The following is a 19,642-nucleotide window of genomic DNA, read 5'->3' on the forward strand; positions in this document are numbered from 1 at the left end:
CTTCTATGCTGTTGGGCAGCTGGGCGTTCACTTGTGTGTGTCCACGCAGGGCTCGGTGTCTTCTGTAGTCACGCCATCCTCCCGGCTACTTGTCTGGGCCACTTCCTTTCAGGAAGGCAGCCAGGCAGGCTCCTGTGTGCTCTTTGGAACTGAGCTGGGAACTGAGGCTGCCAAGACCCCAAGGCAAGGCCAGGAAGCCGAGGGAGGGAGGAAGGAGCTGACGGTTTCACTCTCCCACCCTTGGCCAGCCCAGGAAGGCCAGACAGAGGTAGAGGGGAGTGCCAGAAGACCCCCACCTTAAAGACACAGGGACCCAGGGGAAGCCAGTCTCAGCCATAGGGCCACTACATTGAGATGCCATCTGAGCTGGAGCCCTGCCTCTCCATCAGCTGCAGGGCCCCCAGGAAAGAAGGAAACAGCCAGTGAGAAGCCAGAGACATAGAAACATCTGTTTGTTCCGCAAGGAACCATTCGATTAGAGATTATCCTTCCAGACTTTATTCACGGATATATATACTGTGCTAGCAAGGGCGCACGCGCGTGCACACACACACACATCACCAACCTCTGTCAATGCTTAAAAACTCGGTTCGATGAGTTTGGGGTGCCCAGAATGCAGAGGAGGTGCAGAAGATAGTGGTAGAGACTTAGCCTTTTGCCCAAAGAAGATAAGCAGCCTCCTTAAGAGCTCTGAGCAAGCTGATCTGAAGGTAGTGAGTTATCACAGCTGACTGTTCACGTCAGTTATGGTTTGAATCCTGTTCCCCATTCCCCCCTCCCCTTCTCATTACTGCTGTTAAAAAAGAAAAGAACTCTGAGCAGGGACTGAAGAGATGACTCAGCAGTTAAGAGCAGTGGCTGCTCTTGGAGAGGACCAGGGTTTGGTTCCAGGCACCCCTTATGGCATCTTCCAACCATCTGTAACTCCAGTCCCAGGAAATCTGATACCTCTTTTGGATTCTGAAGGACATACATGCAGATAAAACACCCACACACATATAAATAAGTAAATAAACTCTGATCAAACACACAGACAACAGTGTCCCTCGGGTATTCCTTCCAAACAGCCTTGCCTGGCATCTTTGTGCGGGGGCCTATGCTAGGGCTAATGGGGTAGGGGTGGGGTGGGGTGTGGGGAGCTATTAAGAGGGTAGACAGAGGGGGCTGGAGAGATGGCTCAGTGGTTAAGAGCATTGCCTGCTCTTCCAAAGGTTCTGAGTTCAATTCCCAGCAACCACATGGTGGCTCACAACCATCCGTAATGAGATCTGGTGCCCTCTTCTAGCCTGCAGACATACACACAGACAGAATATTGTATACATAATAAATAAATAAAATGTTAAAAAAAAAAGAGGGTAGACAGAATCCTGAACCTAGTACTGGAAGAAACATGATGTTTTGGTTGTGAGCCTAGCCTTTAACAGCTGAGCCATCTCTCCAGCCCAGAACACCTATCACTCATGAGCCCAGACAGCATCTCCTGTCAGAGAGCCAAGGGGGTTATGAAGGGACTCCAGAGGCCATGGAGCAGAGGGGACAGGGAGGGTCTCTCTGAGGATATGTGTTAGAGCAGAGACCAAATGACTACCAGCAAAGGAAGTTATGAAAATACTGGCGAGTTTGAGGCCACCCTGGTCTACCCGGTTCCAGGACAGTTAAGGCTATGCAGAGAGATCCTGTTGAAAGAAAGAAGTGGGGGGAGCTGAGGGGCTGGAAGTTGGGTGTCAGACACCTGCAGGTGTTCTCTTAGAGCTGAGATAGGCTGGGCCACCTGTCCTTGTTCCTTTGCTGTCACTCTCTACCAGGCCCCCCTTCCAGACTCAGTCTCAGCCTGTTCTCCCACTACAGCGGTCACATAAGAGCCCCTGTCACAATGCAGATGGCAGAGAGCCCAGCAGGGCTGACCCACTCCAGTTGTGGCGACCTGAGAAAACCACCCCAGGCCTCTGCAGTCAGCTAAACATCCCAGAACTTGCAGGGGAGAAGCCCCGCTGGCAACACTCAGCTCAGGGAACATTCTAGAATGGCAGACCTCTGGGGCCTAGGCTGGTCAGTCAGTAACACCTCCCAACAGCTCCATATACTAAGATCAGCTTCTCCCTAAACACAGTGTGCTTACCAAAGACCCTGTCAGGAACCGTGGCAGGTGTCCCCAAACACAGTATGCACACCGAAGTCTTGCCAGGAACTGCGGCAGGTGTCCCCAAACAGTGTTCACACCTAAGGTCTTGTAGGGAACTGTGGCAGGTGTTCCCAAACACAGCGTCCACGCCAAAGTCCTGCAGGGAACTGAGGCAGGTGTCCCCAAACACAGTGTGGACACCGAAGGTCCTGCCAGTCTAAGCCAAAGGACCATTACACTGAGATGCCATCTGAGCTGGAGCCCTGCCTCTCCATCAGCTGAAGGGCCCCCAGGAAAGAAGGAAACAGCCAGTGAGAAGCCAGAGGCATCTGTTTGTTCCACAAGGAACCATTCGATTAGAGATTATCCTTCCAGCCTTTATTCACGGATGCATATACTGTGCTAGCACGGGCACAAGCGCATACATACACACATCACCAACCTCTGTCAATGCTTAAATCTTGGTTCCTTAACTAGGCAGTCGATGGGTTTGGGGTGCCCAGAATGCAGTGAAGGGAACTGTGGTAGGTATCCCCAAACACAGCGTGCACACCAAAGTCCTGCCGGGAACTGTGGCAGGTGTCCCCAAATACATTGTTCACACCAAAGGTCCTGCCGGGAACTGTAGCAGGTGTCAACCAGATCTCCAGGTAATTACAGAACTCCTCAACTCCAGAGAAGGCAGTATATGGGCAGACAGGGCTTGCTCTGTGACACTGGGCAAGTCACTTACTCTCCACAGACTTTAGCATCCTGATCTAGAAAGTGGGGCTTTCCGGTCAAACCTCATGATCAGAGCCACTGAATTTGAGAACAGTAAAACTGAAAGGGTCCAAAGGGCAAGTTGGAAGCCTCTGGGGATTCTCAGAAGAAGGAGACACAGTGCAGTGACAACTGAGAGTATGGCACCAGAAGCAATAGATGAACAGAGCAGCGGGTATTTATTCTTGGGGGCTGACCCCAAGCACCCTCACCCCTCTCTACTCTATCTCTCTGCTTGCCTGAAGCAGGAGGTCCAAGAAGGCGAGGAGCTGGAATCAGTGATGGATACGGTCACAGGTCAGCAGCTCTGAGTGGTGCAGCTGGAGCTGGCACTAAAAGGGCACAAGGAGGACAGAGGAGAGGGTTGAGGGCACCAAACTCCTGCCTTCCTTATCCCTGACCCTCTGGTCCTGCGTGCTTGGCAGTTGTGGGGCACAATGCCAGTTCTGCTGAGTACCTTGCTCATGGGGATGGGCAAGTCAGTGTGATCCCCCCCCCCATATCTCACTACGGGCCTGTGCCTTGAGACAGAGGCTCCCTTATTTCTTGGTTAGAGGATGGCACTGCCCAGCCAGACCCACCTGACAGGGCTCTCAGTGCTGGTCCAGGATGAGGGGCACTTGTGCGCTGTCCACTTGAGGAGGCAACCGCTCTCCCGTGCGTACATTGAACATGGGCAAGGTGGAAAGAGGCCGGGGCACCTCACGGCTGGCTGCCATCTGCCGAAGCTCCTCTGTATTTCCGTGGATGGTGCAATGGTGAACCATCTGGATGCTGGAGGCACAAGCAGAAGATCATCAGCTCTTGAAACTGGCCTCTAGGGTCTAGCCTGGGACTGCCTCAGAGCCACCTGCACCCTGCAGTTGCTGGGAGACTCAAACACATGATGTAAGTGCAGGGGGAAATGGGGAATTCATGGTGCCTGCTTGTGCCCAGTGATTGAGACAAGGGTCTGGGTGCAGACAGCCTGGATATAAAGGTCTATGTTCTTGGCTTTAACCCCTTCCTGCCTCCACTTCCTCCAGCTGTACAATGGAGATCATAATAAGTATCCTCCTAGATTGTTGTGCAAAGTAAGAAAAATACAGCTGGGTGTCTGGGATAGTGGCCAGCATAGGTAACGTACAAGATGCCGAGGTATAGCAGATACCCACATGGAGTATGTTATTTGCAGAAGCGGTATTGGCTGGGACTTATAAACCTAGTGTTTGTTTTTTTTTAAGACTTAGGTATGATGGGTATATTGAGGATGACCTGGAACCCCTGATCTTCCTGTTTCCACCTCCCAACTGCTAGGATCACAGCCCTGTGCCGCCACACTCAGTTTGTGTGGTACTGAGGATCAAACAGAGTTTCGCACATACAAGTACCCTCCCACCTGGCTGCATCCCCAGCTGTGTGACATTTTCATATTCCTGTGGCCCTCCTGGTTCCTTCTAGTATTCGGCAGCCTCCCTCAGCATCAACTCCAAACACCTCTCCCCCTTCCTTCCGTCCTTATGTCAGCCTGGCCATCCCACCCAGTCTTTAACCTCCTCTTATCCCCCAGCGCCCAGCTCCCAGCTCTTGAGCCTTCTGGGAATACCTTCCACCAAGCTCTGGATCTCATTATTTATCCAGGCTCCTTGAACCTACTTTCTGTTCCTTTATATCTGACCTCCTCCCCACCCCCGTCCCACTCCATTCTGGCCTCTCTGTCTCTGTTTCAGACCAGAGTTCCTTTGAGCTGTTCCTAGCTCCACCCTCAGCAACTTGGAAACCCCTACAGCAGGGAGTGGCCATATGCATCAGAAGGCCTTTCCTGAACTCCAGCTTCAGGTCTGGCTTTAATCACATGTGACCATCCTAGGTCCTTGCTTTCTGTGGTCCAGGAGCAAGCCACAGTGAGTCTGAGCAGCAGGCCGGCACGCCGGCACGCAAGCGAAGCATCAGGACTTGCTTTGGTTTCTTTCACTGGGGCTTCTACTGCTTACTGCTTTGTGGCAAATTGCTAAACCACTCTGTGGTATTAATATAGGAAGCTTTATTTCACTGTAGCCAGCCCAGCGGGAGGCTGCCTGGCCTCTAGGGGGAGTTGTTCTCAAGCCTCCTTTACAGGAATCCACCTCATTTGTTGACTTAGTCTGGCAACATTTTCCTAAATTCCTGATCACCAAGTCAGAGCAGAGAGTTTGCATGGTAAACAATGAAGTTTTCCACTAGAGCTGCGGCTGAGACAGGAGGATTGTGAGTTTGAGGCCAGCTTGGGCTGCACAATGAAGCCATCTCAAAAACAGTTTTAAAAAAATAGAATTGGATTTTCTTAGGGAAACCGAGGCTCCACGCAGACAAAATAATGCCTCTTCCCTTGTCATTCAGTTACTAATAAGGTAGGGGAAGGGTCCCTGCCAGGAGTCCAAGTCCCAGTCAGTGGACAGCAGCTGCAGTTAAGAACCCTGAGGATCAGAGCACTGAAGGACAGGCGGCCTCCTGGAGAAGCACTGACATTCCCCTTGGAGTGGAACCGAGGGCCCACTGGCCAGCAAAAGAAGTGAGGTCGCAGACTAAGGCCAGGCAGAGTTATTTAAGCTCCTAAATATGGAATCTGACAAACCGAGTTGTCAGAAGCACAACTTTCCATCCCTTGGGGAGGAGAGCCCGTGGTGGGATGAGAGCAGGAAGTGTGTGAAAGAGGGGCCAGGGAGGCAGGTGTGTCAGTCACCCAGGCCTAGAAAGGCCTCTCCCACCGCCAGCCCCACATCTGGGTCTCATCGCTCCGGTAACACAAGGGTGGGGAAATCTCCCGAAGAAGAGCAAAAGAGCAGACAGCAAACCCAGTGCAGCCATTCCAAGGGGCTTCGTGTAAGTACTCAGGCAGACAGGAGAGCAGGCAACACTGCTACATACAAACACACGCCCACAGACGCATGTGGTCATACGACACCAACAGACATTCTGCCCCCAGCACACAGTCACACAGGGCAATGCCACTGGGGTGTGGAGAACGCCGTGGCCAGTTAGATCTGATACAGGGGACAGCCAGGCAGCAGGGTCACTACTGGTGGCCCACTTAAAAAGCAGCAGATATTGTCATAAGTATCTAGTAGAACTAAGTCAACCCAAAACTCAGGCCAGCAAAGGCCGCTGGAACACAGGGCGAAAGTATTGGTTACAGTCAAGAGGGAAGCCAGCCTCCCTGACATCAGCGCTACCACCTGAACCAGGAAGGCCAGTGATGACAACGCTGGTCACAAGAGGAAAGCCACAATGCCAGCAACGCAACTGACCAAATCTGGCATAGGCTACGAAGAAGTTATCCAAATCCTCCTTGCGAAATGTATGTCAGAATTATTGATCTCAGCAGAAGAGATCTATAAAGTGAAGACAGATAAGGCAGAAAACCCAGCCAGGCCGTGGTGGCACACGCCTTTCATCCCAAAACCAGGAGGCAGAGGCAGGGGGAACCCTGTGTGAGTTCAAAGCTAGCCTGGTTTACATAGCGAGTTCCAGGACAGCCAGAGAGATCCAGTCTCAAGAAACAAAGACAAAACCCAAACCCTTTGTTTTTTCTTTTTGGTTTTGAGACAGGCTTCCATGGAACCCAGAATGGCCTCCAATGGAAGGAGATGAGAGATCCTCCTGCCTCCACCTCTACAGTGCTGGGATTACAGGCATGGGCCACCAGGCCCAGTCTAAGAAAGCATTTTAACAGTTTCGTATGGAAGATTACTTTACATAAGCCAAGCAACTGCATTTTACCCTGAGAACTATATTCTCCTTTAAAAAGTATAACTATAGGGGCTGGAGAGACGGCTCAGTGATTAAGAGCACTGGCTGCTCTTCCAGAGGTCCAGAGTTCAATTTCCAATTGGTGGCTCACAACCATCTGTAATGAGATCTGGTGGCCTCCTCTGGCATGCGGGCATACATGGAGGCAGAATATTGTATACATAATAAATAAATACATACATACATAAATACATAAATAAATATTTTAAAAGTATAATTATAATTCTTATGTTTAAAATGTACTGGAAGAGTTCAGTTGGTAAGTGGTTGCCTAGCACACACGAAGCCCTGGGTTCAATCCCAGCACCACATAAACTGTGCGTGGCGACACAGTCATTTCTAGCTCCCAGGAAGGTGAAGGCAGTACAACCAGAAGTTCAAGGTTATTTTCAGCTGTATATTGAGGCCGGCATTCTACATCAATAAAAAAAAAATGTATCCAGGCGTGGTGGCACACACAGCACTCCAGAAGCAGAGGCAGGTGGATCACTGTAACTTTGAGGCCAGCAAGGCACACAGAGTGAATTCCTACCCATCAAGGACTGTATAGTTTGACCCTGTTTCTGCTACCAGTGGTGGCACACACCTTTAGTCACAGCACTCGGGAGGCAGAGGCAAGTGGACCACTGTGAGTTCAAAACTAGGCTGGTCTAGAGAGTGAATTCCAGGACAACCAGGAATATACAGAGAAACCCTATCTCAACCTGCCTCCCCAAAGTTGGCCCTATCTCAATAAATATAAAATGTTAGCATTTTTCCCACCTAAAGACACAAAGTAGAGACTGTTGGCAGTTAAAGGATGGATTTAAAACTGAGTTGGGTTGGGGATATAATTCAGTGGTTAGACACTTGCCTAGTGTGTGTGAAACCGTGAATTCCATGCGCAGCACCGCTAAATAAATAAACAAACATGAGGATTCCAAGTGTTCTGGAATCAGTTCAGAAATGCGCATATACGCCATATATACATGGGCATTCCCTGTGTGAACTCATCCAGCCAGAGCCCTCCTCTGGAGGGTATCTGGCACTTCAGATGTCCCCACTATCTGATGCCTTTGATCCTCCTAAGACGAGACAATGGAGCTACTATGACCCCCACAGGATTCTGCCCACCTCACAATGGTCCCCTGAGGTCACCGCAGAAATAATTTCACCAGTCCCTGAACCCACAGCACAAGTCTGCTGAGGCCAACCGTGGGTGATCATCCTCGGTCCTCCCTCTGGCCATCCAGAAGGTGTGGCCCAGACCCCTAGAGAGGAGCCTCACCCACGACTGAGAGTAATCCGGTGGATACTTCCAGCCGCCACCCTGGAGGTCCTAGCATCCAGTGCCCTTCAGCCACCTCCGGAAGAGATGCAGAGAGACACGTCGCTGGCATCACCATCTGCAGGCCCAAATGCTGCGGTGGCTGTAGACCAGGATGCCAGTACATCAGGGGACCCAAGCAAGAGTGAGGCTGAGCCCCACAGCAGCCCTCAAACCCTGCGGAAACCCAGCATGTCGAGGGTGATTCTGAGGGCTGTGTCTGAGAAGGGGGTGCGCAGCCGTGTGTCCCTCGCTGCCTTGAAGAAAGCTGTGACCACCACAGGCTACAATATGAACCGCAACAGCTGGCGCTTCAAGCGTGCACTCCAGAATCTAGTGCAGAAAGGCATGCTCAAGAAGGTGACTGGCAAGGGTACCTCGGGCTCTTTCCGCCTGGGTAAGAAGCAAGCCTTCAAGTCCAAGGCCAAGAGACGCCAGCCAAGGGGGCGGAGGCAGAAGCCTGGGCAGCGCAAGTCTGGACCACGCCAGTCACTACTAGGCTCCAGAAAGAGCCATAATCGGCTTTTCAAGGGAGTTCGTAGGGTGGCCAAAGGCCGCCGCCACTAATAAGGCAGGTTGGGCAGGTCGCCAGGCTTGCCACAAGCTCAGTAAAGTGGAAATAAAAGCCCAACTTATTTCACAACTGTCTTCTGGAATCTTTGGGGTTCAGAGGGTAGGAAAATTAGGCCTGGGGCTGAGGGGTACAGAGTGGGGGAGGAGGCCATGGACAGGAGGAATCTGAGGCAGAACAAGATGGGCTTGGAAAGACATGGTAGGACCATATCTGTTCATGGAAAGCCACTTCCTCTTAACCCACGGGAGAATCAAAGGCCAGCCAGGTATCTGGTTCACAGTGGGGAAGGAGGGAAGACGGGAGAGAGAGGGAGAGGGAGGAAGACGGAGATTGGGGAAGAGAGAAAGGGACAGGAAGGAGAAAGGGAGCCAAGGAGGAGGAGAGAGGAAGAGGAATACACACTGGGAGCCTTTGGTCACTTCCCAAGTCCTTTCCTATGTACAGTGGCAGGTCCCCTTCCCCTATGCCACAATAGCCTCTTCTATGATCAGAACACATGAGGACAAGGTCAGGAGGGCATGGACTTAGCCTCCAGCCAGTTCAGGGCCAAGGCTCAGAGGTCATTGCTGCTCATAGTGAAGAGTTCAATACAACAATAGTGGGGGGGACTCCCATATCCAGCCCCCCAGCTTTGCTTCTACTCACTCAGAGGTGGCCATGTCCCTCTTCAGCCTGTGAAAAAAATGGAGGTTGGGGGTTCAGTACCAGTCCGACTTTGCTCCATGGTATCCCAAGAGCTCCTATATAGGAATCCCATGTGCGTATATTCAGAATCCCTCCTAGTTCCAAGCCAGACAGCACTGGATCCCCCTCTGCCTAGAAAAGGGGCCCCACATTCCTCTTATAGTTGAGCATCCCATTCCCCGAGAAGTATGGCTCCCCCAGTCCCGGAGTGGTCCCTTAGATGTACCAGCCCATTGCCCTCCCTGGCCGGCACACTCACCGTCCTTCACGCCGACAGCACATGACGTAAGCCAGAAGCAGGGTGAACAGTAGAGCCACCAGCAAGGGCACCAAGAGGGTGACCAAGGCATCTGCCAGGAAGTCTTGGCCTGTGGCCTCAGTGGGTGGGCAGAAGAATGGGTCGTGTTCCAGGATCCCGTCACCTGGAGTAGGCACTTCATCCAGGGGCTCCGGCACTGACTTGTCCACCTGTGTAGCAGAGGCCAGAGCTGACCCAGGGGTAGCTCAGTAAACTCAAAGACACTGTCCCAAGGGAGGTGTGGCAACTACCACCCTATTAACCCCATGTAACCACAGACCTTCTTCCTGCCTGCCTCGCCTAGCCCATGTGACTACAGGAAGAACACTGGATGAGGGGTCAGGGAAGCTACTTCTAGGAGAAGCAGGGAGGTGCGATGGTTAGTGCTGGTGCTAGGTTTGGACTGCCGGAGTCTGAACTCTGAGTCAGGCTAGTGCTTCGCCGGGGTGAATTGCCTCAACATGGTTTCCTCGTTGAATTCAGAGTGATGATAGTGTGCTTACTCCTGCCCTGAATCACAGTCGTGAAACACGCTGGGGATCTAGTGCCCAGCACACAACCTTCAGTAGGCTGCCGATGACCAGCGCTACTACTCAGCTCTGCTGGAGTCACTGGGCTGGTTCCCAGGAGCAGGGTATACCAACAATTTCCAGCCAGGGTCCCTTGAAACATCACCAAGAGCGGCAATGAACCCCTTATTTGCAGGCAGCCTTGTTTGGTGGTACTTCCTCTGGAAGCAGACAGAGCTGTCACATGGATGCCCCCTCGCTGGAGTTTGGACTTAGGGACTCTTGGGAGTTTTAGCTGTCTGTCCTGCTGAGCAGATCTGGGTGGGACTCAGTGCTGGAAAGTCTAGATGTGGACTGTAAGCTTTGTCGCCCTCTGGTGGCAAGAAACAGAATTTCATATGCGTGCATGCGTGCGTGCCCCTCTCTCTCTCCTCTCTCTCTCTCTCTCTCTCTCTCTCTCTCTCTCTCTCTCTGTGTGTGTGTGTGTGTCTATGACAGAGACCACAGACTGAGGTTGAGACCCAAACCGACCCTATCAGAGAAAAAAAGCTGAGCTAGAGAAATCACAGGTACACAGGACTTGATGAGGCTTATACCCTAAACTTAAACCCTAGGTCCAGGATCCCTCCTCACCAAAGATACATTGCACCAGTCAACACGGAAGTGGGGTGCCAAGGTGTCGTAACAGGACAGTAATGGAGGCTGTCCCTGGGCACAACGGGCATAGCTGTCAGGTGATGCCACCATCTTCAGGCAGGTGGAGAAGGGCGTGGCAGAGCCCACCTTGATGTATACCCTGAGAAAAGAAGCCATTGTCAACATTGAGCACCACTCTGCCAGGGAGAGGTGAAGGTGTCCTGGCAGTAGGCAAGGATGGGTGTGGAATAGGGATGTCCCACGGGAGACACATCAGGGCCTGGTAGGAGAGGTCACAGCCTCCAAGACCTGAGACCAAGTCAGAGCACCCCACTCTTTATGTACCCCAGAAATGACTTTTAACAGATGGATCTCATATGTCCTCGTGGGGCGCCGGTAAGTTCAGAGTTCAGGGTAATGGGGGTGTGAGCCCAAGGAGGAGAGAGTATGAAGGGAATGGGAACTGGTGTGAAGCAAAGAGAAGAGATGGCCACTACCGAGGTATGCCACAGTGGTCATCCGGAAATCAGTAGATGGGTATTTTTTGCCCACTCCCTCCCTAGTCAACAAGGAAGCCTTCCTGGATTGTTCTCTTACCCTTCCTTCCGTCCCTCAATGGGAAGAGGAACACGACCTCCACGGTCCAAGGCCGAAGTGATGTTGAGCAACTGGAGCTCCCCTGGCTCCCAGAGTCCCCCCAAGGCGGTGAGGAAGCGGCTGGCAGGTGTGGAGGGCAGAACCTCTTCCACATCATGGCTGCGCACCAGGAACTCGGCTTGGTACGGCAACCGGGGACCTGAAGAGGCCAAGTCCGCAACTTGAACTCCATCCCTCGAGCTACCAACGCCTCGTCGGCCCTTACGCGCCCTCTCCTGGATGCCTTGCTCCCCACTGCTTCCCAACACTCTTTCTCTTCAAGACTGGCACCAGTAGAGAAACGGGATAGGAACGGAGGTACCTTCGGGCTCCTCGATCAGCAGCAGCAGTCGCTGTCTAGTGGTGTCAAAGCTGTCTCGGTTGTAAACTGTGACCTGGGGGAATGGAAGGAGGGATTGAGGAGCGGGACTAAGGGGAAGCTGGCACAAACGGAGATTATGCAAATTATATGCAAATAAACATGCATAAGCGCCCAGCCCCACTGACAGGGCCAGCCCTAGGAGGCCCCAGTGGCCACCCCCAGGATGTCTCTGTGTTGGCACCTCGATGACCTGGCGTCCACGATCTTCTGGAGTGGGAGTTCCATAGAGGAAGCCAGGGTTATAGGGACTGCGCTGTGTGTAGCGCAGCCACCGGGGCAGGTCTGGATGTCCCTGGAGGTGGGCCCGGTAGGTGAGTCGGACAGTATGTGGCACCGCTGATGGGAGAAACAGGAGGGGATTGGAAACTGGAGACAGGACAGGAGATCTGGATTGACACACTCCAGCCCATCTGGTCCCTCTCTCACCAATGTGTTCTGGAAGGCGCAGGAAGGTGGCATGTTCCAAGGGATGCACAAAAACACGACCCACGAGTGGGTATAAAGTTGTCTGCTGGGCATTGGTGTCCCTCAACCCTGCCAGAAGACCTGTGGGGACCCCATAAGCCCCAAACACACAGCTTCAGTCATGGGTAGGGGGTGAGCGCCCTTCCACACTGTGCTCCCGATGTGCCGAGAGCTGAGGGTTCCTGGCTGCCTCCAAGTGGTGGGCTGCAGGCCCTGCTTTGCTCCATAGGTTAGAGGGTGACAAGCCCCAGACTTTTGTTGGCTTTGGATTCATGGAAGGGACCCCAGGCATCTTTCTACTCCATGGTTAAGTCCCCAGTGGGAGGGGACTAAGTTTGGCTGAGAAAGGGGTAAGCTGTGTGTGCTCAGGTTACTTGGGAAAAAAGAAGCCCATGCTGAATGTCTAAGAGGCTGGGGGTCGAGAACACCCTCCGAAGAAGGGTAGCCATTCTAAGACCCCCAGCTCCCAGAGCAGAACACAGAACAGAGTCTGCAATGTGGGCCGATAGAAGCCCAGCAAAGTGGACTTGCCCAGGCTGCCTCCGCCTTCTCTCTTAATGCCAAATTTAGCCTGGTCTGCCAGAGGTAACGGCCTAGTCAGCTCATTAAAGGGCCCACGACCCTCTTCCCTTGTCCTCTCATACTCACTCGGGACTCTAGGACACCTCTGCCCTCAAAATTTCCTGTTATCCAGAGACCAGCTCCCAGCCCCTGGAACCTTGAGTGTCTTACCATTACCCACCCACCCCCAAAAAACCCTCTAGGTCCTACTTCACCCACCCCTAACCCCTCTTCTGAGGATCCCCTACTCGTCTACCTTATAATCTCTAAATTTTACCCCTCATTCTCTCCCTCCCCCGAAGAAGATCCCCAACTTGCCTACAAGGAGAGGAATCCAAGTTAGTGCTGCTGCCATAGCTGCCCAGCCTAGCCAGCCCTTTGAGTGACAGAGACAGGGGCTGGAGCAGAAGAGGGAGGGGCAGGGAGGGGGAGGAGGTGTGTCAGAGCAGCTGAGAATGGCCTTGCCCAGAGTGCCAACTCTTTCCATTCTCAGAGTGATGACTCTGGGGTAGACACTGTCCTCACAGACGGCGTCCTCTAGTTGTTTCCCGGTGACCACAATGGGCTTTATTTTGTGTGCGTCTCTTTTTGTAATATTATATATTTGTCCGGGTTGTGGTGGCGCACGCCTGTAATCCCAGCGCTCAGGAGGCAGAGGCAGGTGGATCTCAGTGAGTTCGAGGCCAGCCTGGTCTACAAAGTGAGTTTCAGAACAGCCAAGGCTACCCAGAGAAACCCTGTCTCGAAAAACCAAAAAGAAAAAAAAAGAAAAACAATATTATTTATTTGATTATTATTCTGCACTTGTTTCTTTTTTATTTTATTATTTTCTGTGATTGTATGTTTTTCCTGCACATTTGTCTGTGCACCACCTGAATGCAGTGCCTCCCAGAGGCCAGAAGAGGGAACTGGACATCCGATACTCTGGAACTGGAGTTACAGATGATGGTGAGCTGCCTGCCATGTGGGTGCTGGGAATTGAACTCAGGATTCAGGAAAAGCAGCCCATGCTTTTACTTACTGAGCCATCTCCTCAGCCCCTCGGCATGTTTTCTAAACCACCAATTTGGCTCCATGGGCCCTCCCTTGAAATATTTTTTTTAATTTTTTTTAAAGATTTATTTATTATGTATACAACTTTCTGCCTCCACACGCCAGAGAAGGGCGCCAGATCTCTTTACAGATGGTTTGGAGCCACCATGTGGTTGCTGGGAATTGAACTCAGGACCTCTGGAAGAGCAGACAATGCTCTTAACCACTGAGCCATCTCTCCAGCTCCACCTTGAAATATTTTTAAAGATTTATTTATTTATTATGTATACAGTATTCTGTCTGCTTGGATGCCTACAGTCAGGAAGAGGGCACCAGATCTCATTACAGATGGTTGTGAGCCACCATGTGGTTGCTGGGAATTGAACTCAAGACCTCTGGAAGAGCAGCCAGTGCTCTTAATCTCTGAGCCATCTCCCCAGCCCTCGCTTGAATTTTGAATTTATTTTAAATTTGTGTGTATGAGTGATTGTCTGCATGTGTGTTTATGAATAACATGCATGCCTGGTGCCACAGAGATCAGAAGAGGGGGTCAGATGCCCTGGACCTGGAGTAATGCCAGCACGTGGGTGCTGGGAACTGAACCCAGGTCCTTTGCAAGAAAAGCCAATGCTCTTAACCACTGAGCCATCTCTCCAGAATGGCCCCCTTTTAAAAATCTCAATGACTTCCATTGCCCTTGAGTTCCCAGCTCATGCCCAGTTGGTGAATTTCTGGCCCTTCCTCTATGGCCATTTTGTCTAGAACCCCACCCCCATATGCCCCCAGACTCTGGCCCTCCCTCTGTTCTTGCCTAGCTTGGTATGGCTTCTTAATCTCCTGGCATCCATCCAAGCTCTTCCCACTGCCTGGTATTCCCTTCCTGCCTCGTCCCTTGGGCAGACTTTAACCAGATTGCATGGACGTGTCCCCTCCTCCCTGAAGCCTTTTCCTGTCCTTCCTCTTCCTAAGCTGGCTGCTTATGGCTGAGTCTACGCATGCGCGTGCACAAGTGCACACACACACACACACACACACACATCTCTGTGTCAACTCAGCCTCACAGGATTGGGGTGTGGAACAGGTGTTCTGGTCTCCTCATCTCACTACCATTTTATCCCTGCACCAGACATGGGGTCTAGCAGCTAGTAAACGCAGGGGGTTAGTTGACAACTTCCTTAACAGTTTCCCCAGGCCGAGCCCCCAGACCAAGCATCTCCCATGAAGGCCTGGATGGAAAGAACCCAGATGGTACCAGCCAGGTGGAGACAAGTAAGCAGAGAAGCAGAGGAGAGGCTCTCTGGCTCAGCCTGACAGTTCCTGCACACACGGCCTCAAGTCATTCTTCCTTTCTAGGCCTGGGTCCAAGACTGTACACTGCATGACTAGTGCTGGCCTCCGGGCACCACTGTGGAGGATCCACAAAAACACCAATGGCAGCATGTGTTCAGCCACCTATATCATACAGCGATGACAATCCTCCCTGACTGGGGCTGGGGTGATGGTAGGAAGGGCAGCTGGTTCCCAGGCATCTGTGTGCACTACCCCATCCCCTACCCACTGCAATGCCACGAGGCAGACGTTACTGTAGCAGATGTTACCGAGGCCTTAGGTTTCTAACTTCTTCCAAAGCCAAGCTGCGGCTGAGCGAATGCTCAGAAAGTGCGCGGCCCTGGGTCCAGCTCCCTCTTTGATGCACTTGATGGTGGGTACCACTGAGAAAGAAACAGCCCCCCACCACGACCAGCATCCCACGGTCTTTGCAGGCATGGCTCCAAGCCTCCCGTGTTGCTTGTCTTGCCTCACCCTGAACGCCCAAGCAAGGATGTCTGGGACCTGTCTTGGGTCAGGCTTGCATTCAGGTGACTAGTGGGCAAGTTTTGTCCTTGTCCCATCTTTCTTCCCACCTGACCATCCTGCTTATCCCTGGAGAGTCACAAAATTTCCAGAGTCAGCATGCACTCGGCCTCACAGGCAGGACTTTGTCCCCGGGTCACCTTGTCATCTCCTGCCTTCATGGAGATAGAGGAGAGAGGAAAGGGGTTTGGAGGGAGGTACTGAGTGTGGGCGGGGCACAGAGCTGGCAGATGGCCCTGCCCTGCCCCTGCCTCCCGTGTGACACCCTCCCCAGATGCCTTATTGCTATTTTTGATGCCACTCGCTCACACCCTTAACTGTGTTAAGGCAGCGTGTGCCCCAGTGCTACCAACTCACAATAACACAAGGCCCTCATAGGCCCAGCCTCCCGCAACAGAAAAGCTACAGTCATTTCTCTTCTGGTCTTCCCCAAGAACACCCCCATGCAGGAGAGTCAGGGACTGCCCCAGGAATCCACCAGAGGCCCCCAAAGCTCCCAGGTCACGGCTGCTGAGGTAAAACACCTTCAGCCTGTTGGGATCTAGGGACAGGAAAGGGGCTGCAGAGGCCTTAAGCTTTGCTCGAGAAATCTTTGTTTTTAGGAAACCGGGGCTGAGCGTGGAGGCACACTCCTTTAGTCCCAGCACGAAGGAGGCAAAGGCAGACAGACCTCTGTAAGTTCAAGGCCAGACAGGACTACATAGTGAGACCCTGTCCCAAAGAAAAAAGGAAGGGCTGGAGAGAGAGCTCAGGTTGGGAGCACTTGCTGTCCTTCCAGAGGATCTGAATTTGGTTCCCAGCACCCACACAGGAAGCTCACAATCACCTTTAACTCTAGCTCCAGGGGATCCTGCTAAGTGTGGCATACACTCACACCTGTATATACACTAAATAAAAAAATTTTAATGATTTATTTTTATTCTATGTACATCGGTGCTTTGCCGGCATGTTCATCTGTGTGAGGGTGTCAGATCTTGGAGTTACAGATAATCGTGAGATGTCATATAGGTGCTGGGAATCAAACTAGTCTGCTTGATGAATGAGTAGTCAGTACTCCAAACCACTGAGCCATCTCTCCAGCCAGGAAATTTTTTTTAATTTATTTATTTATTTATTTATTTATTATGTATACAATATTCTGTCTGTATGTATGCCTGAAGGCCAGAAGAGGGCGCCAGACCTCTTTACAGATGGTTGTGAGCCACCATGTGGTTGCTGGGAATTGAACTCAGGACCATTGGAAGAGCAGGCAATGCTCTTAACCACTGAGCCATCTCTCCAGCCCAGGAAAAAATATTTTTGAACATGCACAAAATAATAAAATGGGCCCTTATATGTCTATTATCCGCCTCTAACAGTTACCAGCTCCTGGCCAGTCTCCTCCTGTCTGTGTCTCCCAGGTCCCCTCTCCATTTAGTTTCATTTGCCAATATCTCGGTACAAATCTTTTACAGATAATGATGCTTTCTCTCTAAACACAATCACAAAGGATCACCAGCTACAAAATGTCCATTCTCTCGTAAATTTCATCTTTATTTATTCTATACGACACTGACCTTAAACTCGCGGGCTTAAGGGATGCCCCATCTCGGTTTCCCAGGTACCTGGGACTATGGCGTCATGCCTTGGTACTTGCCTCACCAGGTTTTGTTTTGCTTGTCGTTTAGACACAGTTTCACTTCGAAGCTCTGGCTGGTCTAGAAGTCTTGACTCTCCTGCCTCGGTCTCCAAATGGGATTACAGGTGGTGTATCACGACACCCATACATATTTTAGTTCTTTTCTTTTTTAAACCAAAGTATTTGTTTGTGTTAGGATCTAAATAGGTGGGTACACTTTAACTGGTTGGTAGACGCAAATATTTCTGTGTTTTTGTAGGCTTTCCATCATCTCTTTCTCTTTTCCTTCTTTGCATCCCTCGGTGCTCCCCTCCCTCCAACCCCTCTTCCTTCTTTCTCTTGCCCTCTCTCCTGTGAAGAAGTCAGATCAGTTCTGCGATGCTCACACCCTTGATTTGCTGAGAGCGTCTCTCTGGTATTCTACCATGTGCCGCCCACCTTTGCACCATTCATAAGTGGAATTCTCTGGACACTGTTATCTTCTGGAGACCGGGTCATATTGATGTTCTTTCTTCTACAAGTCTACTTTATAGATGGGGACAGGTTCTTCATCTAGAGGCTGGGTATGTGCCATCAGCATTACAGCTTTTGTTGTTCTCTCTTGCAAAATGGTAATACTCAAATTCTGCCACTCTCTTTCATCAGTTGGAATATAGCAAGATAGAGAAATTGCCCAGGTGGCACAGTCCATAATAGCAAAGGGTGGTTTCAAAATAATGGGTTGATTCCCCAGCATCCTCCAAACTGTGGCCAATTAGCATCTTTGTTTTCGCGAGTAACACAATCATTACGTTTAAACATATAAGATTGCTTCAATCCATCACAAACAGCATCCCTCCTGGTGTTCAGGGTGTTCCACCTTTAATTTGTTTATTTAATCCTCATCAGATAGAGCATGTGATCCGGCATACAGGTCTCTGCCTCTCTTAGCTTCATCCCTGTAAGCTCAGTTGGAACTTCCCTCTGCTCCCCTCCCCCCTGCCACCGAGTCCTGCTCTTTGCTAACAGGGTCTCTTTCCTCACCCCCACCCCCACATCAGCGACCATTTCCCCAGCTTCTTATGCCATCTGTCCAACCCAAAGAATGTTGAATGAATGAATGAATGAATGAATGGAAGCATCATCTCCCCAACAGCCTCATTCTATTCTAGTCTCTCTTTTGATCTCTAAGGAGCATATTTCTTTATCTGCATCCGAAACGCATATTATACGTCTTTGTGAGGGACAAAGGAAAGGCATCCTCATCATTGAGACCTTATTCTCCTTTCTGCCTCCCAGACTCCACCCACATCTTTCTCCCTCCTCTTCCCCGCCCCCAGAGCAACAACAAAGAATGCAACTGGGTCAGTTCACCACGAGAGGGCGCGTTTACCGGCTCCAACCCTCCCTGCGCTTGCGCAATGTGAGGACTGAGCTGTGAGTGCTGTGCTGGGAGGAGCGAGACCTGCGCAGCGCCCACTTCCAGGCTGGGAAAGTACCACCAAGGGGCATGCGTGCTGGACCCGGCCGTTAGCCGAGCGATACATGAGGACACCCAGGACCACGAGCCTATCGCGTGTGTCGTCCATTTCCCTGTCCAGAAAAATATATTTTCTTACAGTGTGAAAGACTCACGTAGGGGTAGGTGGTTGGAAATAATGTTCACCCCCCCACACACACCCTCCTCACCCACCCATCATCTGTCAACACTGGTTTCCAAGGACATTTTCTGTTCCCCCACCAACCTCAGAGGCATTTTGGGAATATCGCTTTGAAGACCTCGTACATCTTCCCGACCCCCTTGTTTAATTTTTGTGCTGTCTTCCGCTTGAAAAGGGTTTCGGAGAGCCCAGGCTGGCTGTGTGGCTAAGAATGATGACCTTGAATTCCCCACCCTCTCGCCTGTAGTGGTGCTGCAGAGTGCTCAGGGTTTTGTGCACACTAGCAAACATTCTACCAGCTGAGTCGCATCCCTTTCTGTAAGTGGACTCCAGGTGCCTCAAGGGTGACCATCCAAGAGCATTTAAACCGGAGTGCCGCACTCTTCTTGGACAAATTTCTTCTATTACAAGAGAAGGAGAGGGATTGTTCCCGGTGCCTCGGCCATTGCCACTGAGATACCCCCTCTCCAAGGTGGAGGTAAAAAAGAAGAGAGGGCAAAGTGCTTTGTAAACAACTGTAAAGCTCGGGAGAGAGCTTTTTGTTTTGTTTTGTTGTGTTTTGTTTTGTTTTTTTCAAGACAGGGTTTCTCTGTAGCTTCGGAGCCTGTCCTGGAACTAGCTCTTGTAGACCAGGCTGTCAACTCCCAGAGATCCTCCTGCCTCTGCCTCCAGAGTGCTGGGATTAAAGTCGTGCGCCACCACCGCCCGGCTCGGGAGAGAGCTTTTTTTTTTTTTTTTTTGGTTTTTCGAGACAGGGTTTCTCTGTGGTTTTGGAGCCTGTCCTGGAACTAGCTC

General features: G+C 51.4%; 2 protein-coding genes across 2 annotated transcripts; one reads left to right on the plus strand and one right to left on the minus strand.

The window, feature by feature from the left end:
- Positions 1-3,477: 3,477 nt before the first annotated feature.
- On the minus strand, positions 3,478-13,058 carry Sgca (sarcoglycan alpha). The gene is made up of 9 exons (XM_026780982.1): positions 13,022-13,058; positions 12,104-12,223; positions 11,859-12,013; positions 11,618-11,690; positions 11,257-11,455; positions 10,657-10,819; positions 9,476-9,684; positions 9,178-9,204; positions 3,478-3,658 (listed from the first exon to the last, which is right to left on the minus strand). Exons 1-9 carry the CDS (start codon positions 13,056-13,058, stop codon positions 3,478-3,480), a joined length of 1,164 nt encoding a protein of 387 aa, XP_026636783.1.
- LOC101982370 (spermatid-specific linker histone H1-like protein) lies at positions 8,007-8,525 on the plus strand. The gene has a single exon (XM_005350600.2). It carries the CDS (start codon positions 8,007-8,009, stop codon positions 8,523-8,525), a length of 519 nt encoding a protein of 172 aa, XP_005350657.1.
- Positions 13,059-19,642: the final 6,584 nt, after the last annotated feature.

This window comes from Microtus ochrogaster, chromosome 7 (genome assembly GCF_000317375.1).
Source record: "Microtus ochrogaster isolate Prairie Vole_2 chromosome 7, MicOch1.0, whole genome shotgun sequence".
In the NCBI taxonomy this organism is placed as follows: domain Eukaryota; kingdom Metazoa; phylum Chordata; class Mammalia; order Rodentia; family Cricetidae; genus Microtus; species Microtus ochrogaster.